The following is a 23,101-nucleotide window of genomic DNA, read 5'->3' on the forward strand; positions in this document are numbered from 1 at the left end:
ATACTCGTTATTTTTCTCCTGTGCTATGAATTTCCAAAATGTGCTTGTAATCATGGGGGAAATATATATATATATAATATAAACTAATCTCCCCCTCAAAAAAATGATTTTAGGTCGAATGTAATAGAAGCTGTCAGACAAATACAAGTCTCAAGATCAATGTGAACAGGACATCAAATTATCTGAAGTCATGAATGATTTAAGGATAATTATGTGCCAAAACCAGAAATTCAGAATCTCTTCTATGCTAATACCATTTTTCCCCCTAGCAAAATCAATGTTAAAGACTTCGGTCATCAGCTAAATCAAACAGATGTTATTTAAAATCAGATACCAAATAAGTATTCAATAATTTTTCCCTCAGTGTTCATTCTCAGTTTTTCTGGCTAAACAGGACTCTGTCACTTTGAAGTTATGTTCTGTTTTCTTTAGCAAGAATTATCACTCTAAAATTTCAGATCCTTTAAAAATAAATAATGGAGATGAATTAAAACATAATATGTTGCGTTTCCTCTTTGTCTGGTTGATTTACTGTGCTGTATCTCTTGGGCCTCTTCCTTACTGTCTTTCCTGACACAACAGAAACAAGAGAGACTCACAAATGTGCAAGTTGTTCATTCGTGGTCTAAATGTTCTTTAAAAAGGCTTTCCCAATCTAACTAAAGCTGCTAAAAGAAATCTGTGAGTGTTAAAACTCCAAAGAGTCATCTAGTGGTTGGAGTACGACACTGGGTCGTTTTATTCCTAGCTGCGAAACTTTAACCAAGTAAATATAGCTAAAATTTTCAAACTAGGGTGCCTAAAGCCAGGACCCATGTGTAAATGCATATTTAGGCACCCAATGGGGACAGATACTTCAGCACCTTTTAAAATCAGGCCACTTATTTAGGGGCTCAGTCCTGCCAGGTGTTGAGCAGTCTGGTCCTGCTCTAGTAGAGAAGTTAAATATTTGCATTAGATGAGTGTCACAACAGTATATATGAAACAGGAATATTTCATTCAAATAATAGAATAAAATTCAAATTGCCAACACAGTGGAAAATTTGGTGATGTTCCTAAATCATTGAAATGAAAGATGAGGAAAAGTTCAAATAAGTCATGTAGTCCATCACCTGGCCGTAGTTGTATTGTCCCTCTAATGCATTTTATTGCCCGGTGTAATTTTAAATGTCAATGCAATAGGAATTCCACCAGGGGGACAATTCCACAGCTTAATAGATCAGGAAGTTTGATAAACAGCCTAAATGATCTATTTTTTAATGTCATCCCATTAACACTAATTACATCTGTTAGGATATAAGTATTCAGGCCTGTCCGCAAAGGCCTATACTTCAAGAATGTATGTATATGTTTATCACTTAGCAAGTTATAGAGGTACAAAACAATAATCAAAATCAGTCTGCCTGTTTATAGGCCTTCTCTCACTATGATTGTCTAAGGCCTTGTTCTTAGGCTAAGGCCTTTGGCTAAACAGCAGGGGCAGCCATAAGCTGGGAAGCGAACAGCCACATCCTCACCAGTTACACTGAAATAAGGCAGTTTTGGGCTATTAAAAAGGTGATCTAATCTATCACCTCCAGAGAAAGGGAAGAGCCTAGAAGATGTAAAGAAAACTTAGTTTGATCACATCCTGTCTGGCAAGAACTCACTTATCAATAGCTGGGGTGTGAAATCCTCATTTCTTCGTTGTTCTATTATTGTAGTCCCCATTTCCCTATTGTTTGTCTGTGTAATCTCTGTCTGGTTCTGTGATTGTTTCTGTCTGCTGTATCATTAATTTTGTTGGGTGTAAACCAATTAAGGTGGTGGGATATAATTGGTTAGATAATCATGTTACAATATGTTAGGATTGGTTAGTTAAATTTCAGTAAAATGATTGGTTAAGGTATAGCTAAGCAGAACTCAAGTTTTACTACATAGTCTGCAGTCAATCAGGAAGTGTGGGGGGGGCGGAATTGGAATAATGTTTTGCTAAGGTGGGGGGAACGGGAACAGGGACACAGGCAAGGCTCTGTGGCGTCAGAGCTGGGAAAGGGGACACTGAGGAAGGAAATTGGAATCATTACTTGCTGGAAGTTCACCCCAATAAACATTGAATTGTTTGCACCTTTGGACTTTGGGTATTGTTGCTCTCTGTTCATGCGAGAAGCACCAGGGAAGTGAGAGGGTGAAGGAATAAACCCTCTAACATCTTGGTGCCGTGACTCGGATGCATCGCTTCGGACAGGGGGGTGGAAATTGTTTCTTTTGTTTTTCAGACACTCTACAAGCAAGCTGCCACCAGCAGAAGACTAACCCAGAATACCATGGATATATGTTTTGTGGTGTTCGTCTGTGGTGTTTGTCTTGTTGCTAGCATTGTTGTGTTTCAGTGAACAGAAAAACCTCATGACGTGGGTGGGGGATGGCTTCGAAAGGCTAACCTGGGGGGGAGATGTGTATGGGAATGCAAAATGCTCAACTAGGAGGCCAGCACCTGTGTAATAGCTACTGTGGTACCTGGAATGGCAACTAAGGTGGTCTCCACAAGCCCTGTGGGAATAATGAGAAGGGGAGAAGCTCACTGTGAATCAGTACAGAGGTGTGTGAAATGGTGTAAATCCAGAGAAGATATTTGGATGTGCCCCTCCTTGATGGCCAGGGAGGAGCATATCCAATGGCCTATGGCAAGGGCTGGACAATTGGGTGTACTGTGTATGAGGTGTTTTGCTGGGAATGTACATATTACTAGGGAGCACAATTACACCAGCCCATAACCAAACTACACACTGTTATCTGGACATTGGTGCACAAATGGATCTGTGAATTTTATTGCTGTGAATAATCAAACTAGGGCATACTGCCTGATTCCATATCAAGTGGTTAAGTTGGTTTGGACAATAACCCATTTCTCTGTGGACATTCAGTGGACTTATAATATGAACAAAAGCACGCAAAACCTGCAGGGGCAGCTTGTTGCAACTGCCAGCAACTGGACACATTAAGATCTTGGCCCTGTCGAAGGAGAAGAGGCAGAGTTTTGGTGGTGGCTCGGATGTTGGACCATACTGCAGTGGTCAGGACTCTCGGTGTTCCTGTGGATTATTTTAGCGGCTGCTGTATTGTTAAGTATACTTCTGTTACATTGCATATGAAGATAACCTATAAGTAATGTAGTAAGCACTCCCCCACCCACAGTGTACTAGACAACCCGGACCCAACCTTCTCGGGCCCACTATAATGGGAAGTCTGGAACACTAATTGGAATAGGTGTGGTATGCCTGTATGAGAGAAGGTGCAGGGCACGGTATTATCCAAGGGGCAGTGGGACAAATGGAATATCGACACCTTCCACCTTGATGCCTGGCCCTATCAGGAAATGTGTTGCCATATGTCCTATGCTTTTCCACAGATATCTGGGCAGGAGGATCCCAAAAGAAAAAGGGGAAAAAAAGGAGTGGAGTGTTTGGCTATAGATATTCAGGCCTGTCTGCAAAGATCTATACTTTAAGAATTTAGGTATATGTTTATCACTTAGCAAGTTATAGAGGTACAAAACAAGAATCAAAATCAGTCTGCCTGTTTATAGGCCTTCTCTCACTATGATCATCTAAGGCCCTGGTCTTAGGCTAAGGCTTTTGGCTAAACAGCAGGGGCAGCCATAAGCTGGGAAGCGAACGGTCACATCCTCACCAGTCATACTGAAATAAGGCAGTTTTGGGCTGTTAAAAAGGTGATCCAATCTATCACCTCCAGAGAAAGCGAAGAGCCTAGAAGATGTAAAGAAAACTTAGTTTGATAGCATCCTGTCTGGCAAGAACTCATTTATCAATAGCTGGGGTGTGAAATCCTCATTTCTTCGTTGTTCTATTATTGTAGTCCCCATTTCCCTATTGTTTGTCTGTATAATCTCTGTCTGGTTCTGTGATTGTTTCTGTCTGCTGTATCATTAATTTTGTTGGGTGTAAACCAATTAAGGTGGTGGGATATAATTGGTTAGATAATCATGTTACAATATGTTAGTATTGGTTAGTTAAATTTCAGTAAAATGATTGGTTAAGGTATAGCTAAACAGAACTCAAGTTTTACGATATAGTCTGCAGTCAATCAGAAAGTAAGGGGGGGAATTGGAATAATGTTTTGCTAAGGTGGAGGGAACGGGAATAGGGACACAGGCAAGGCTCTATGGTGTCAGAGCTGGGAAAGGGGACACTGAGGAAGGAAATTGGAATCATTGCTTGCTGGAAGTTCACCCCAATAAACATTGACTTGTTTGCACCTTCAGACTTCGGGTATTGTTGCTCTCTGTTCATGCGAGAAGGACCAGGGAAGTAAAAGGGTGAAGGAATAAGCCCTCTAAGAACATCCTCCAAACCACCCTAAATAATTCCTCTCTTTCCTTGATGTTTATACCCTTCAAATATATTGCAAATGCTACAACCTCAGATCAGACCTGTCTGATATGCAGGTGTCCAAGGGAAGACAGGACATGAGAACTCCAGACAACACAGTTCCCGCTTTAACGACAGGGTTGTACAAGACCTCAGTTTCTAAGCTGCTTTTGAGGCACTTAATTTCATCCCCTCCTAATGTATCAAAAGGCCAACTTTCTCTCCAGCTGCTTCCTCTTCCTTTGATGCGTCTCTTTGAATTCCCCAGGTCTCTTTGATCCTTTTGGATAGCAGTAGCACATTACTAGAGCTGGTCAAATAGCATCTGTCAGATCAAAAATTCAACAAACTTGAGGACTTTTGTGGGGCAGGATGTTGTGATTCGTTCCCAGGGGTCGGCAACCTTCGGCACACAGCCCATCAGGGTAATCCATGAGACATTTTGTTTACGTTGACCGTCCACAGGCACGGCTCCCCGCAGCTCCCAGTGGCCGCAGGAAGGCTGCCAACCCCTGCACTAACCAGTCCTGTTAATTGCAAATGTTTCCCCTGTGTGTAAATAGTCACAAAATGTTTTGGATGAATAATTTTCAGATTATGGCTTATTCAGAACCTGTGTCTTTAGGTTATTTGCCATTGTGTGTGTTGCCAGAGGAGTTGTGGATGCTTAGCATTATTCCCTAGCACCCTTAGCTGGCACAAGAAAAAGCAGTGCAGTGCTCTGGAGATAGTCGTGGCTATTCTGCTGTAGGGAGGGTTTCTGTAATGTGAGTACTTAGGGAGACAGGAGAGAGAAAAGGTATATGTCAGGGGATGAGGTGCTCTGGTGCTCCAGGTACACTTGGATAGTGAATGCAGAATATGTTGGAGATGCAGCATAGAAACGACTTCCATGTCTTTAACTTTTGTAGTTGTTTTCATATAATTGACACAAAATGTTATATAGATAGCATAGCAAATACTTCTCTCTCTCATGGTGACATAATGCTCTTCAGAAGCATTACATGGCATGATAGCGAGGGGACTATATTTGTACATTGTAAGTATTTTTTTCCAGAACTGAACTGAACTAGAAGACAGCCACAATCTCGTTAAAAGGAAAATCTTGGTGCAACCTTAACCACAAAGTCCCTTTTTAATCCCAATATGTCTGTAAGTCTATAAGGTGCCACAGGACTCTTTGACGCTTGTAAAGTCCCTTTATGTTTCTCATAATTATTAAGAAATTTTTATAGTTGTAATGGAATATAGGAGTGATGAAATAATCAAATATATGGAATGGGATTTTATATATAAAATCACACAGAAAGGAAAGAGCACATGATGGTGTGATGAAGTGTATGGATTTTATCAAAAGGGATGGCCACATTACTCACCCAAGACAGCCAAGTAGGTCATCCCAAAAACTGCCTGTGATGAGGTATATCAGACCCTCTGAGGTCCCCTGCTGGAGGCCTCGAGGACCTGCCACACCCTGCCCCAGAAAAGGGCAGTGGAGAGGGTCCTCCAAGCTGCCTAGAGTGGCTGTGTGGGACACAGCCAATCATGGCCCAGAAGGTCAGTATAAGAAGAGCTGCAGGGCCAGAGTAAGTTTCAGTTCTTTGCTGGAGCTATAGGAGTGTAGATGGCTGAGGGAGCTGCAGGACCTTGGCTAAGGTAGTGCTGCCAGAAGCCGGGGAGAGCGAGAAGTAGCCCTGAGCTGGTTGCAGGGACTCCATCAGGACAAGGCCCTGAGGTAAGGGTGATGATGGCAATGGGGAAGTGGCCCAGGGAATTAGAGCAGCAGCACGACTTAGATAAAGGGACACAGCAGACAGCTGCTATCTTGGGGAGGGAGAAGACTTTGTCACCAAGGAGAGAGCCCTGGGGCACTGCTCTATCCTGGACCAGGGACAACTTGAGGAAGACATTACACAGGACACTAGGAGAGACCCCTGTTGGACTTGTACACAGGAAGAGGCTTTGCTTTCATTACACAAACTGACTGTGTGTGACTCGGCCAGAGGGTTGAGTCACCAAAGACACACCAGTGAGAGAGAGAAGGCATGTGCACTTGGGCAAGGGTGGGGGATGGGGAGCGGAGCACTGGCAAGAGGTGAGTTTGCCCTGTTACACTGCCAATAAAATATTTGTGCCACACTGCGTTATCATGTGTTCTGTATTTGTAGGGGGAAAATGTTAAAAATATTTTAGATTTTAAAATGTCAGGCCCAACTGTGTCATGTAGACACAGCACTGCTTTGGGAGGAGGTGTGGAGTTGCATCAACCAAGTACAGTAGTCGCTCTGGGAGGTACTGTTCCTGGAATAAGCGTAATACTTTCCAAAGTTCTGGGGGGCAGGCACCCAGCTGGTAGAGAGAGAGTCAGAGCTGTCAGATCTTCAGACATTAATTACTATTGGTTGGATCCTTGGATGGTGTAAATTGGCGTAGTTCCATTGACTTCAGTTGGGCTACTCCGACTTATCCCAGCTGAGGATCTGGCTTAATGAGTCACACATAGCAGGCTTAGGTTTTCAATCAGTTTAAACTCTCACCCCAACTCTGAATGACTGAGATTCTGTTCCTGTGCCTTACTGGGTAGCAGATTGCTAGAGTTTCAATTAGACAGGCATAATTACTACCAACTGCTTCAAGTTCTAATTCTTGTAAGCTCAAGGACTTGTAGACATTTGTTTTGTCAAAAAGAGGGAGGCGAATAGGGAAGATTAATCACTGGTTTTCTATGATCAGCAACCAGCCTCATAGTTGTAAAGATATATTTATATATTGCACAGTAGTGCGTAAGGCAGTGAGATTGATGTATCATAGTATATGTGGATTTCAATATGTTATCCAAAACAGTCACATAAGAAACTGGTAAATAACCAGTTAAATGCACACTAGTTGAAAATACTATAGTATAAATTATTAATAATTGTATGTTCTGTACCAATTTGCAATCTAAGACCTGCAAGGGGTACTGTTATAAAGTGGAGTACAACAGGAGTCCCTGTTAAGAGCCATGCATTTGAATATTTGTGGTAGTGATCACGAGACAGGTCTAAAGTCAGCATTGACAAAATATAAATTTGACAGCAACCCTGGAGGGGTACACATATACACATACATACTTGAGATCATTACATGAAATACATGCCTAGACATTACTTAAAGCCTTCCCAGATATAGAATGGTATATATTTCTTTTTCACTTATCTGCAGTAATATGTGCTAATTTTGTGGTGAACCCAGTTTGGGTATACGTTAGTGAAATGAAAATGAGCCTTAATCCTACTCGGGGCTAAAGTTGTGTTAAAATTCCACATTATGGTAAGGAACCCTTTTTGTACCCAAAGAGAAATCCAGCTAGAAGGCAAACACATTTTCTGCACCAAAGAGCATCCTTCTGAAAGCAAAACAATTAAACGATTAGAGTTTTATACTGCATTTTAGGCAAGTACAGACCTAGAATTTTCTTGATGGTAAAGCTGGTAATGTGGTGGATGGGAGTGAAAGGCAATCTGTGCTCCATTTGCCCATAGAGAACTTTCAAAGTCTGGGGAAAATGTATTTCTTTCCTTTCCATTAGCAGGAAAGGAAGGATGCTCTTGTGATTAAGGTATGGCATAGGAATGGGAGATGGGACACTTAGTTTTACTTGCAGCTCTGCTATAGAAGTCGCTATGTGACCATAGCCAAATAATTTAGGGCCTGATATTGAGACATGCTGAGCACCCACAGCTGTCATTTACTTGCAGTTAGGAGTGCTCAGGATTTCTGCAAAAGGATACCATTAACCACTGGTGCTTCAGTATCTCCTCTTTAATATTGGGCTAATGATATGACCTCACAACAGCCCTGTGAGAACTGTTAATGTTTGCAAATCAGCTGAGCTCCTTAGATGGGAGGCATAAGAAAAGTATAAATTACTTGACGTTGTTAGATTTTCTACTTATTAGAGCTGAGAATGTTTAATGAAATTAAAATAAAACCAGTGAAATCCAGTGAGTCTAACTCTCAATGTTATAATCATCTTGGCAGATAGGATACCATGTGCAGATTTTTTGAATCATTGCAGCAATTTACAGATGAGCATTATATAACACAAAATCCCTCTGCTGAGTGTACAATAAAAGAGGCAAATCTGTGGGCAGACAATGCTGTACAATCACTGCTGTGTTTTATGTATTCAGCAGATACAATATTATTCATCTTAGATGTAGTTAAGAAATCAGACCTATGCTGCAAATCCCACGCTCCTTGCCCAAAGGAAAAGCTGTCGTCTTTATGGAGACAGACCAGACTGGCTTCAGAAAGTGGCAGAAAGAGATTTGTGACATAGTCACTTCTGAGGCATACAAAGGATTATAAATCAATTCATTGTTACTTGAGATGGGTTGGGTAGCATGAACTATCCAACCCCTCAGCAGCAACTAGTTGATATGAGTGGGTGATAGAACATGGGTGGCTAAGCAGAGGTGCCAAAGATATTCACAAGAACCTAATGGTTTCAGAACTGGTTTGACCCCTTTCTAATCAAAGTACAGTTTTCAAGTTTATAAATTTTCAGGAGGACGGGGGGCGGGGGGGGAGGAAGGAATTGTTTGCTCTGAATACAGTGATTTCTTTTTCCTGAAAATAATGAAAAATGCCTCTTGATTTAGCAGAGCATCTTCCTTGTGGAGATCTATTCAGTGTGAAGATTTGACAATGGAGTTAGTGTCATGGATTAATGTAGTCCAATATACTTTACTTTTGAATCTTGGAGATATTATTTGCCAAGCTAGCTATTGTCGCTTTTAACTGATCATCTGGGATCTCTGAGATAGTAAAATCTGTGGCTTTGTCTGTTATCACTATTGAAGACAAATATAAAATTCAAATTTTAAATGGATCTTAGCTTATAGCTGAAGTACCAATGTCTTTGCCTTGAAAGAACAAGTCTTAAAGGACTTGTTCGTGTGCATTTTGCTTGCCATAAATTCACAGCACAATAGGTACTGCTGCTATTGTGTCATGAATGAAGTCTATGTTAACTAGATCCTGATACTGGAAGGTTTTATTTCTCTTCCATTTGCAAACTAGTGATTTCAGTAACATCTCCTTTGGATTTATCTTAATTTGGGCATAAATGTCATGCTGATTGTTTTGACCTTACTCACCCTATAATTGGGTCAATCTTAAACACCCAGCTCTGCTTACACCCCATAATCTTTGTCCATTGCCTTTGCTTTTCCTGATCTGTGTATCTTGACCAGAGACTGCACATATACTGTATTATGTGGTGCTGTGAGCAAATATCTCCTAGAGATTTGAACATGACCACCAAAGTCTCTCACTTGTGATCTGATCTGAGCTAGTACTTCAAATTCGCTATGTCGGACTGGTGTTCCATTTACTGTGAATTCAACAAGTACATGAACTTTGTGGTTGTGCACTGAGCTGCCTTACCACTAGCCATTGTTTCTTTGTGACAGAGCCATTTAGAAGAGAGGATCTGTTTTTTCGTTTGGAGTGTGCTTTTCTTTACCCAAAATACAAGTACAGGGTTGCCCATTTTTAGTGTCAAAGAGATGCTGAAAGGCTGGGAAGCAAGGGTGGTTGAGTGCCCTGTACCAAAGACTAATACAACCTGCCTGTCAAAACACGCCAAGCTCTTGAGCTGATCCCACTAAAATCAGTGTTTAAATTTCCATTGGCTAAGGCGGGAAGACAATTGGGTCTGTGTAGGAAAGAGTTACTTTCAAACCAAGTGCACAAGAGGGTTTAGCTATTGAGCATTTTATGGTCTTTGTGAGATCAAACAAAGCCATGATATTTGGCAGGAATGAGCATGTCTAAACTGATACCTTTTTTTCCCCCTCCTTTCCCAGCTTTCCCACTCCTTTGACACTTGGGGGAAAAGGCAGCATTGACACGTTTCTTTTTCTTTTTTTTCCAGATACAGAAGAGTAAAAAAATATATATATTAAAAAAGAGACTGCAAATTTTTCATCATTTTAGCTGAGCTTCTTCATTCCTCTCCTCCTCCTCCTTCCGCAAAGACCAGTTTCTGGGGAAGGCGTTACACAGCTTTCAAAACAATCCTCCTCCCACTGGCTACTTCACAGTTAATGACTCTGGGGTTTGGGTGTGTGTGTTCACTTTTTTCCCTGTGTGTGTAGTTTCTTTTTTTAAAATTCTCTGGGGTTTTTTTGTTAACAAAAGTCCACTTTCTGGACAGGCAAAGCAAATAAATGAGGATTCTCCTCAGAAGCCATTGCTTCCCTAGGCTAAAGCCCTAGCTTGTGAAAGACATGCTAGGGTGGTGAAACAGAAAATTGGAATGTGTGGAAAGGGGCTTCAAATTACTCTGCTTTTGTACTATTGTTTCCATCTGCTAGGCAGAGAATTTGATACCAGTTTTAGCATCAATTCACAGGATTTTGTTCATGAAGGTGGTGAACTGTTAAATTCATAAACTTCTCACTAGGACTTAGTACTGTTACACAGCTTTTCCTGCACTCTATGATGATGGATTTTTTTGTTTATCCTGTGGGCAAATTCATTTAATCTTCAATTTATTTTGTGTACTTTCCTTATTTTGTTTTAGTAGTGACTCACAAATAGGGTGTTTGCTCAGGGCTGTTGCCCACTAAAACTCTGAGGAATGTACTCTTTGTTTTGTCTTCCATAACTAGTCATTACAATTAATGATCTGTTTCTCACATCTGTTTCTTAGATACCTGTAACCACTGTTTACGTGACCTAGAAGTACTGAGAGAAGGCAGGCATTAGGAAGTCAGATGGATCAATTCCTCCTTTCATCTTAGTGTGACATTTCTTTAATCAATGATTGAATGGATGGGTCAAAGGAAAAGAAAAATATAGTTGGAAAAGGATACACCACTGGAGTGAAGTAGGCCCATAAACTTTAAAGGTGACATGTTCAAAACTAACTCAGGCCCTGATTCAGGAAAGTGTTGCTGTTCATGAAAGCATTAAACATGTGCTTAAATGCTGTCCTGGATTAGGGCCCCAAGATGGATCCAGTTCAATATAACTTGATTTCACCTGTCCATGTGAAATTCAACATACAAACACACACACATAGAGTTGGTTTTTCATTGTTTTAGTCAGTGTATAGTTTTGCCCTGTTCACATGCATATTTTACTATGAGTTAGACTCCTTTCATGCTACTTTAGAGAATGTGGAAAACACTGGCCTCAGGAGGAAAATAAACCCATCTGTATTCCATTTCCATGTTCAAAGCACAAAACTTTGTTCTACCGCCAGCCTATATTAGATAAAAGACCCACAGCCCCTGTTCAAAATGCATATGAACAGGGATGAGCATGTTTAAGATGGCAGTAGGAAATATTGCCATACCTGTATTGGCCTCACCTGCCACTAGCAGCAGTTTGGGGCTAATCCATGTTCAGATTTTGAACATGAACATCCCATAGCTCAGGAATGTTTGTATCCAGGATTTTGGTTCAACCCACTCCGCAAAATTCAGATTCCCATCTGAGTTTTTACTTCAGACACCAACCTTTGAGTTTGTTCAGATATAGGGGTTTAGTTGGGGTCCATCTCATGCTTAGTAAAATATTTTCCCTTGGGAGAAATATAAAAGTAACTGCTGTTAGCATACAGTATATTGTAAATTCTCCAGCTGTCTTCTCTATATTGGTTCCTTTAAAGAAAGTAAAGGAACACACAATATTCTAATTCCTTAGAACTGCTTCTGTAACTGCTCCATACCCAGAACCCCCATCAGCTTCAATGGAAGTTCCACACACATAGGACCTGTAGAATTTGGCCCATAGGCCCAGATACACAAAGGTACTAAAGCTCCTAACTTTCATTAAAATCAGTGGACGTTAGCAGCCTAAATACCTTTTGTGGATCGGTGTCTTGGTCTTTACTGGGACATTGACAAGATATAAATAATACTGCATTGCTGACCCAGTTCAGTCCTTACTCCCACTGGGGTTTAACTTGAATACGGTCTGAGCCAGCACATATTTTAAAAAAAAAATTATCCCTACCTAGTTTACAGTGACTAGAAATTCTTTAGACTATTAAAACTGAAATAATTTTAAAAATAAAATTGATCTTCAGCTCTTTGTGTTTTTGACAACACACTGTTTGGACAGTAAAACAAAACTACGGTCAGCCATTTCTTGGTTCTCACGCAAGAGCACTTTAGCGCAACTTCAGGCTGGAGGTTTAATGGTGAGAGTGACAAACTACCCAGGGAAGTGATAGATTCTCCATTTCTTGAGGTTTTGAGATGAAAACTGGATGCCTTTCTGAAAGATATGCTTTAGTCATACACCAGTTATTGGGCTCAATGTACAGATAACTGGGTGAAACCAAATGGCCTGTGATAAACAGGAGGTCAGAACAGATGTTCTAATGGTCCCTTCTGGCCTTAGAATTCTACTAATATAGAGCAGCAGTATGTTAACATTTAAAAATATTTTTGACATTTTAAAAAAGTCATTAAATCACTTCTAGACGACTCCAGGGCCTTTTTTAAAAAACAAAAAACCCTGAAATGTAGATGTTGAAAGACTGCAAAGAGTGGTGTAGATGGAAGAATCTACCCCTGTGGTTCTCTTTGCAGGTTCAGGTCCTAAACTACCACAGGAACTCCTCACTTAAAGTCGTCCCAGTTAACGTTGTTACGTTGCTGATCAATTAGGGAACGTGCTCGTTTAAAGTTGTGCAATGCTCCCTTCTAACCTCTTTTGGCAGCTGCCAGCTTTGTCCACTGCTTGCAGGAAGAGCAACCCATTGCAGCTAGCTGGTGGGTGGCTGGAACCAGGGTGGACTGTCAGCTCCCCGCTCCCCTAAGTTCCCTGTGCAGCAGCTGCTCAGCAGGCTACCAATTGCCAGCAGTTCAGCTGTCCCTCCCACCACTGCTGTCTGCTGCTCCTGCTCTCTGCCTTTGAGCTGCTGCCCAAGACTCCTGCTTGCTGGGGGCAGGGGAGAAGAGGGGGGCTAATGTCAGGGTGTCCCCCTTCCCGCTGCTCCTGCATCCCACTTTCCCCATCTTCTATAGAGCAGTGGGGGACACAGACAGAGGGAGCTGCAGTCAGATCTCGGCTTGCTGATCTAATTAACAAGGCAGTGTACTTCTGACCCCATTCTTCATACTTAAAGGGGAAATGTGTATCTCTGACTCTCAAACACACATACACACAGGGTGTCTCTCTGTCTGCCCTCCCTCCTTTCCTGCTGCCTTGTAGAGTGAGAGTTAACCCTTGAGTTAATTGGGCTCAGCCAATTGCTAGTTCATCATTTAGCAGTAAGGCATTCCCTGGGAAATATCCCACCCTCTGACTCCTCCACCTCAACCAAGCTTCACAATCATCATCACTGTGTACCAGTATTAAATTGTTTGTTTAAAACTTATAGCTAGTGTGTATATATATGCTATATATGCTCATTTAGTATATATAGTGTGTATATATATGCATAGGTATGTGTATAAATGTGTGTGTGTGTGTGTGTGTGTGTGTGTGTGTATATATATATATATATATATATATATGTATATGTATATATGTATATGTATATATGTATATGTATATATATATATGTATATATATATATATGTATATATATATATATATGTATATATATATATATATGTATATAATGTCTTTTGTCTGGTGAAAAAAATTTCCCTGGAACCTAACCCCCTCATTTGCATGATTTCTTATGGGGAAATTGGATTCGCTTGACATTGTTTCGCTTAAAGTCGCATTTTTCAGGAACATAACGACAACGTTAAGTGAGGCGTTCCTGTACACTTGATGGTATCTCTCAAATTAACCATCTCCCTGAAGTGCTTCATAGTAGTGTTGTACTAGCACTTTGAGAACCAAGAAATGATGTCTCTAAACATCTCCCAGGGGAACGAGAGAGCCGTTACGGTGTGCTTATATAACAAATTTGCAGAACTGTCTCCTATTCTGTTTCACAAAAGTTGTCTGCGAGTGCATGAAACTGAATGAATGGCTCTTAACACAATTCAGTTCAATTAAATGCATGTCCTCAGTGGGTAAAACATGATGATAAATATCTGTTCTTAATTCGTTATCTTCCATTCAGCTTCTCCCTTTGTGTGAGGGAAACAAAGCTGTAGATGCCTTATTTCTGCTTGTCTGTTAAAAGAGACAAAGACGAAGCTACAAATATTGAAAATACAAGGCCCGTGCTGCAGGCCTGAGTCACTTCTGTGGGAGTCACATGCATGTAAGCACAACCATGGGGGATGGATGGGGAGGTTATGGCTTGAGACCTGGATTTGGAAGTCAACCTGTGCACTAAAATGACCCACTTCAACCTTTCCGATGAGAGTGCTGGTCAGATCTCTCACAGAGTACCACCTTGCTGGATGACCAGACCAAAAACTGTCTCTGAATCTGTGAAAGCAAATCTAGGCAGCTTACATCCGATAAGTAGGGAGAGATTTCCTTGGGGGCCCCTGCTAGCTTGTCCATATGTAGACTTTTCGAAGGGACTGGGTCTTCAGCAAACCGGCGTAACTCGGTCCACATAATTACATGCTGCGTGCGCTTCTGCCTACCAAAGGCCCGAGCTGCCCCTTGAGGAACGTCAGCAGATTTTATTTTCAAGTCACAATTTACTTACTTTTTTTTTTTTTAAGTGTAAATGTTCCCAATTCTGTTCTCGAGCCATGATTTAGTTGATGAGGAAACTGGACCTGTCTCTGACAATGTGCACAGATAATTTGGAGTAGGCAGGGTCAGCTGTCAAAACAAACAATTTTGGTGCAGCATTTAAAAGCACATGGTCAAATGCTTATATCCACTACTTGACCAGCTTTAAACATGAACTGCACAGCTTTTCATTAAGGACATGAGCTCCGGTTTTTCTGCTTTTTCCTTATAAATAATGCCATTTGGTGTTAATGATGTTATCCACAGTCGCAAGAGAAACCGAGATGCCTGGCTCCGGGGCTTGGTGCTTAAAACCTCTTGCAATTTCAGATTTTAAAATATTTTAGACTAGTCACAATTTCAACACTGTCTCTTTAAATAAAGAGGCATCAGTTTACGTTTAGGTGCTAGTGCTGTTCTGTCCTGTAGCAGGGGAAACCCAAGACATGATTTTTAATTGTTCTGTTTTCAATACCCATTGATTTGTAGCTGGGAGTGAATTTTCAAAGGGGTCTCAGTGCAGCCTCTTCTGTGCTTGTGAGGAAAAAAACTGACATGCAATTTTTGAAAAAGGCCACCTGAACATACAAACACTAGAATTTACACATGCAAAGCTTGTTTGTGCTCAGCTTGTGTGCAAATGAGGTTTGGAATGAGTAGGTTTTATTATTTGTGCGTACAGTTGATCATGGTCAAATTCTGTATGAAGAAAGTTGCATGAAAATCGTTTGCAAAGACTTTAAATTTTAGCTCATGCAGTGTACACGCAAATTCTACAACTGATTTCAGATCTGCTTTTTAATTAAAAAAAAAAATCGGTATACCTTTAAACATTGATAGAAACTGAATGAGAAAGTTCCTGCCCGGCTAAGGGCCATAGCCTCAACTGGGGAAAATCAGTGCATCTTCATGGAGTTTCCCTAAATATCTAATTATTTGGCCCTGTTCTCATCACACTTGCATGAGTTTCATACTGGTGTAACTCCTACGACTTCAGTGGTGTTTCTCCTGATTATCACCAATGTCTGAACAACAGGAGTGTCAGGTCCATTTATTTATTTTATTTTTATCCACCACTTCATCATCAAATAAGCAAACACAAAACAATAGCCCTCTATTTTCCATCTGCATACCCAATACCAGTCTTCAGCTGTGCATGTGAGATTTTTGAATAATGAAGCGTGGGAGAGGGGGCCCAAATGAGAGAACTTGAAAGGAAAAGCATACTTTACTTTCAGACTTCTAAGGCTCCAATCCTGCTCCCAGTGAAGTCAATGATACTTTGTCCATTTATTTCAATTAATATTCCCCACCATGGGCTCAGATCAAGTGCAGTGTCAATTTAATATCTGAAACATCTTCTCTCAGGGGATGATTATCCTGCTCTTGCAGGTAGGGGGGTTTGGTGATTAGGTCTTTTCCATCTCTGATCACGGTGGTCCAAGCTATAAGCAAATCATTTGATCATGTTATTTGCCATTAAAACAGCAAAGCAGGCACTTTTGTTTCTGGTTTCTCAGATTTTTTACTCCTCCTTCCCTGCATGTTGTTTTTTTTCTTTTTCTCACAGCAAATATAGTGTGAGATTTCTCACTGGCAACAAAGCAGAACTGTGACTCTTCATCCTCTGTCTCACATACAAGTACACAAACACATGACAGTACACACGTACAGGCTCCACAATACACTGCTGGCACTTTGTATTCCTTTTATTTCATTAGCGTGCGTATATAAGGCCTGTTGTGTACTCATCTTTGCCCGGTTCTAGAAGCCATCCTGTGGTAGGAGGATGTGTATATATAATCTCATCATCTTTGCTGGGTGATTGTAGGAGTGCATATATAAAACAATCAATTATGGCCATAGGTGTTGGGCAGTGATAAATCCTAGTGGCAGAGTGACCATTTTCCTTTTCTTCTGGCTTGGATGATATTTTTATACAATTTTATATACACTTTTTTTAAATATTTGCTATTTTTATTTGTAGGGTTCTGATTGGGTTTTACCAGAACTTCTGGTTGTCTGCAGGCCCAGATTCTCTCATTAAGATTTCTCGCTCTTCCCTTTTCCCCCTCCGTAGACAAAAGCCATTGCATTTGCAACATCAGCTTAGAGCAAAAAAAAATAAAATAAAACAACACATTGGGCCCAAACATGTCATCGGTTGCACTGAAACTGATGGAAGTTGCGCACAAGCTCTGTTCAGTTCCACTAGCATCCCCATTGGGAACTGGCATTAACGTGTAAATGAGAACATATATACAGCATGCTAATTGCCGGTGATTCAATCTGAAGCCCCCATATATAATGGTAGTGGTGCCCTCCTTCAGTGTGGTGGGCATTGCTTTCTCCACAATGGATTTAAATAATAAGGAAAAAATCAGTCTGTCTTTCTATGATGCTACTTGTGAAGCAGCTTAGAGCAGGAGGAAGTTACAGCAGACGCACAAAGTAGTACACTGACTACCTTCTGCAGGAAGGAAGTCTGTAAGTTACCAGTTTACATGTAAGACTATATTTCATTGCTCTCACATTACATTTGTAGCAATGGGTCCTGATGAATCTAGAGAACGTTCAACCTGTTTTTTTTTGGGGGGTGGTGGAAATTAACCAAAATGCAAGGATTCATTTCATAATCTTTTCTCAGCTGACGTTGTGCAGGGAGTCCTATATATAAAGCTGAACATACACTTTAGACTATCTTTATATTAGCAGAAATTATAATGGAGATGTCTTGTTGAACGGAAGTAATATAAGTAGTATACACCTGTAATCCAGAGCCTTTTTCAGGCAGGCAGGAGTCAGGTTGCTATATGTGTTTTGCATCAAGCAATTAGAAAACAAATCAAAATCCATTTTAAAGCAACAGTTAAACACAAGTTTGTTGGAGAAAAACCTCTTTGCTTTGTTCAGACTTTACAATAAATATTGTTTTAAATTCTTCTCAGCAGAGTTGAGAACACTTACCATTACATGGGCACAATTCCTTTCAGTTTTGCATTTTTTGTTAAGCTCCCTATTTGAAAGAGGCTTGTAGTCTCTAAATGTATAAACACTTCTCCAGCATTCCAGTTTTTCTGTAAATGAGTACATGTATGTCCATCCTATTACCAAATAAAGTCAATGAGGTCTCCACTTCATTTGAATTTGAATGGGGGAAGGGTTGGTTTGTTCAGTCACTTTTTATATCTGCCGCACACATGGAGCTCTGCACTGTCTCTTTGCAGAATAACAAAACTCAACACTGGTGTTCTACTTTTCATGTTGAAAGCACTATCTGGACATTAATTACTCATCAGAACCCCTATGAAAAAGATGGGTAGGTGGTACAGGCCCCATTTTACAGCTAGGGAAACAGACAGAATGTAGAGGTAATTTGCCCAAGGCCGCATACGTGAGTTGGTGTTGGATTTGGGATTAGAATTTAGGACTTCTTGACAGCTAAACCCGTCCCATTCCACCAGGCAACACTGTCAGAAGTGTGTGTGTGTGGGGGGGGTGTCTTTCTCTGCATTTAAACAATATTTTGTGTCTAAAGGTCAGAACTATATATTTGTATGTGCATGTATTTAGTGTGAGTTTCTATTTTATATATACTATGTGAGAGATGGGCCTGAACTCTGGATTATTACACATTTTTGGGACATTTGGATCATATTCTAGAGCCAGATTTTTATGACGGGGCTTAAACCAAAAAGCAGGCTTAGGGGAAATCCAGATTTAGATCCCAGGTTTCCAAACACACCTACCTGCCAGTTTGTCTCTACTCATGTCTGTCTTCCAATAACAAAACCTTTTGTTTCAAATAACAATTCTGTTCACTGAGTGACATCCAAATGCCGTCTTCATCCTCGATTATATGTAGGGTTGCCAGGTGTCCTGTTTTTTACCGGAATGCCTGGTCAAAAAGGGACCCTGGTGGCTCCAGTCAGCACTGCTGGTTGGGGTCGCTAAAAGGCAAGTCAGCAGCGCAGCGGGGCTAAGGCAGGCTCCCTGCCTGCTCTGGCTCCTAGGCGCAGGGGTGGCCACGTGGAGTTTGCGCGCTGTCCCCACCCTCCCTCCTAAACCCCTCCTGAACCCCTCATTTCTGGCACCACCCCAGAGCACGCACCCTGAGCCGAGCTCTCACTGCATCCCAACCCCTTGCCCCAACCCAGTGAAAGTGAGTGAGGGTGGGGAGCATAAGTGACAGAAGGAGGGGGGATGGAGTGAGTGGGGGTGGGGCCTTGGAGAAGGAGCAAGCAGGGCAGTGGGTGGGGCAAGTATGTTCGGTTTTGTGCGATTAGACAGTTGGCAACCCTAGTTACACACGCCTTATGTTTAAATGGGAATGTAAATGAATAGATTTCACAGTAATTCACTCCCCTCTCTGCAAGCAGATAAATCCCTTGTTCATGAGGTTTATTGAAGATTAAGGGGAAACTTTTGTGAGATCCCCTTGTTACAATGTTAGAGCACATCATAGCATTACATATGCACATTTTGTTTATTTAAGTTTGAACACATAAAACACCTATTCCAAGGGTTTAATCTGTTTTGACAGATTATTTAAATTACAGTCTCTAAAGAAACAGCACAGCAGAACCCACCAAAATGTCACACCCCCACATAATGACCGGCTACTCTCAAAAGCCTGCTTAAAGAGAGAATTTTGAAATATATCTTGAAAGTCCTCAAAATCAGGCTCTTTCAGACCAATGGGGTGTGAATGCCAAAGTCAAGGGGCTCTCACAGAGAAAGCACTGCGAGTAGTTCACTGTCTACGAAAGCAATCAAGCTCAGCTGTGTCCGTTGACCACAGTTGCCTCAATGCTGTACTGGGAAAGAAGCAATCGCTCAGACAGGCAGACCCCAAGCCCTTTAAAGCTTTTTAGCTTAAAACCAACCCTTTTCACTCCACCTGGAAATCCAGTGCCAATCTCCGCGCACTGGACTACTCTGTTCATATCGTGCTTACACATCCATAAACTCCAGCTATGAATACAACTACATTTACTCACCATGGGCCAGGTTCTGATACCCTTACTGCTGTTAAATGTTATCCACATGTAGTCACCAGGACTATTTGTGACACGAGTAAGGAGCAGAGGCTTGCTCTGAGAATGTGGCTACCTTTTTTTTTCTTTCTTTTAGTCCCCTTTCTAAAGATCTTGTCAGCCTTTCTCTTTTTAATACAATGAGACTTGTGATCATCAGTGCTGGAGAGAGACTTCCGCCATTTCTCCTTAATGGAGGATATACAGTTCATGACTGCCCACTAAGAGGTTGTGGGGCTTTTCTTTTCTTATTTTTAATAAGGTCAACATGTCTCTCAAGCACATGGCCATTTTTATTGATTTTCATGAGGGCACAATAGGTATCAATTGATCTTGTTAAATTCTGGTTGTCTGTTGCTTTTATCAGACTCTCAGCACTTTGCCTAAACTCCTTCAGGTAGAGAGGAAGCCAGCCCACAAGTTTCAGTACCTATTGTCGTCCAGGCCTTTGGCTGACCCATTATAGAGGCCAGCTGTGAAGTTCAGATCCAAATACAAAGTTTCCGGGTGTTTTGGGGGCTGATCTCCACTTGCAATATTTTAGATTCCCTTCTTTGGAATAAATGTATAATGGAATGACTATTCAAAAACAGGTCAAAAATACGGAGGAGGATGCCATCAACAAAAATCATTTATCTGCCCCCCCCTCCCCCCGATGTCCTGCCAAAAAAGTTGAACAGAAGCACGTGAAGAGGTGTTCGCTGTTGGCTCCTCTAAGATCAAAAGAGCCAAAGAAGGCTGCTCAAACAAAGGAAAGTAGCCTAGTTTTGTAAGGAAGTTAGCTCCCCCCACATTACTAAAGCTGCCAAGGACCAGCTGAGAAGACATGACAGAAAGAAGCTGACATAATCGAGTGGAGGTGGTAGTATAAAAAGCATTTGCGCAAAGGCAGGCCTGCAGCTCGCTCATCGCTTCTGTGACAATTCTTTCTTTTTAAAGGTTCAAAGCGACATGCAAATGAGGCACCAGGCACAGGTTCCATGACAAGCCGCCTTACGTTGCCAGGTCAGTAGGTACCTCCATGCCCAAATGTGTTTGTATCATGCATAGCCACACAAATAGGTAATCAGGAGGGTTTTTGTCTTTTCAAATGGTAATTCCTCCAAGAATTAACTGTGACCCTAGTGGGTAGGACTTAACTCAAAAATTCACTTCTGTCCTGAGATTTCGATTGAATGGACCATGTGTGAACTTAAAAAAATAGTTTGTTTTGTGGATTGCTTTGCACAAATTATTTTAGTCTGCTGAATGTGGTAAGAAAAACGGGCTTCGTTCTTGTCACCCACATAGAGGAGTAGAAGAGAAGTCATACATTTGTTCGGTGAATCACAGGGCAGCTGTTTTTCAGTTCTCTCTCCCCCCAAGTCCCTGCTGTCTTTGATATGTTCAAGATACCATCCTCCACAGGCCCTTTATCTCTGTGTCTCACAATTTCACACAGAAGGAAGGAGGGCAATAAGGGAAAGCAATATGAAATGGTGACTCAGAATGACTCAGCATGGTGGGGTAGTAAGGACATACACCTTTGGACAACATTGGATGACCGCACAGGTAAATTCATATTGAATCACCTGGAGCGTGGCTCCAAAAAAAAAAAAAAAGAGAGGCCAAGGAAAGCCGTTCACGTCTGATTTGGAAAGGCATTGAAGAATTAGTGATGATGTTCATTTTTTGAGGCCTACCTGGGGTGGAAATGGAGGTATTCAAGGTACAATACAGCTCTGCATATGGACATCAATATGCAATAGTACATCACTGTGTGACTGACATCTTCATGCTGGCCATGGCATGACATAATTTCACCTGTTAAAATAGCAGCCCAGTCAGATGACTTTTCTTCGAGTACCACCCAGTGTAAGCTGTACAGATCACTGTACCTCAGTAACACGATGGAGAGAGACTGGAAAATGTTAATTTTCTCAGATGAAGCAGCACACGCTTTGAAGCCCCATGCGCAACTGTGACCTCTAACAAATATGGACCATCACTGAAAGTAAAACATAAGAAACTGGTCACACCACTCCTCTGAAGACCTTTGTCACGTACGTTGCCTGAAGTGATTCCTAAATAGAAGGTACGGTACAGTAGACACCATACAATCATTGTCTTAATGTATTGAATGCCTCATTATTGGCTGAAGTAGTTAATAGGCATTGTAGCATTAGCTGTAGATTTTGCCTGCTCCCATTTCTTTAACACCCATGCACAGGTTGCGATTCTTTTTTGAAAAATGTGTGTACATTTATATTGACATTGTTATATGTATGCTCCTCTTTCAGGTGACTTTGGATAGGACTGCCTTGAAGATTACTATCATCATAAAAACCAACTAGCCCCAAAATTTGGAGACTTTTTTTGGAAAGGCATGTCATTTATTTAATTAATTAATTTATTTTTTTAAAAGGGTGGTTAATGTATAAGTTAAACTTTTATGGACAGCAGAGGAGGAATTTGGTCCTAGATTGCTTGTTGTTTGCACTGTTGCACCATTCCCCTGATGATACACTTGTTTTAACAAGCAGTGTTTACAGACTGATTTTCAGCCATGTTGTCCATGACTTTTGTTGCTGTAATCAGCTAGTGAGCACTTGCACATAATAGGTATTGCCTGCCTACTTGCATATAATATTTGCTCTCTAAATGTAGGTAACTAAAGTAGTTAAAAAGAGGAGGAAGCACGGTCCACAGAATCAGGCTCTGGAGAGCGTTACACAAGATATAAATTCTGTTTCCTTCTCTGCTATCAATTCTCTGGGTGACCTCGGGCAAGTCACTTCACCACTCTGTGCCTCAGTTTCCCTCTCTGTACAATGGGGGATAATGCTTACTCGAGGTCAATTGCTTTGAGAGCTATGAAAAGGGCTATTTTAAACAGAAGTGGTAGAATTCAAATACATAAATACTTGAGGGAATATGTTAATATACTTCTACTATAGCACATACTGCTGTATTTGTGACTTATACTCAGGGGTGAAAATAAAATTGAAAACTTACCAGTACAGGGGCCGGCTCCAGCCACCCCAGAAGGGGCGGGGC

The 23,101-nt window shown here is 41.2% G+C and overlaps 1 protein-coding gene across 7 annotated transcripts in view; it reads left to right on the forward strand.

Annotated features, from left to right (window-relative positions):
* The window catches only part of PDE1C (phosphodiesterase 1C), a 419,371-nt gene that overhangs the window by 383,355 nt on the left and 12,915 nt on the right, over positions 1-23,101 (forward strand). For 3 of the 7 annotated variants that reach the window (XM_073332967.2, XM_078851714.1, XM_073332974.2), the window contains one exon: positions 21,005-21,070. In XM_073332967.2, coding sequence (XP_073189068.1) covers positions 21,005-21,070 — 66 coding nt within the window. Of the gene's footprint in view, positions 1-2,258; positions 4,229-10,293; positions 13,835-21,004; positions 21,071-21,988; positions 22,140-22,344; positions 22,429-23,101 lie in introns of those variants that run through there. The other 4 variants (XR_013635379.1, XR_013635380.1, XM_078851712.1 and 1 more) reach the window with 4 other exon arrangements.

The sequence above is a fragment of the Lepidochelys kempii genome, chromosome 2, assembly GCF_965140285.1.
Source record: "Lepidochelys kempii isolate rLepKem1 chromosome 2, rLepKem1.hap1, whole genome shotgun sequence".
NCBI lineage: Eukaryota > Metazoa > Chordata > Testudines > Cheloniidae > Lepidochelys > Lepidochelys kempii.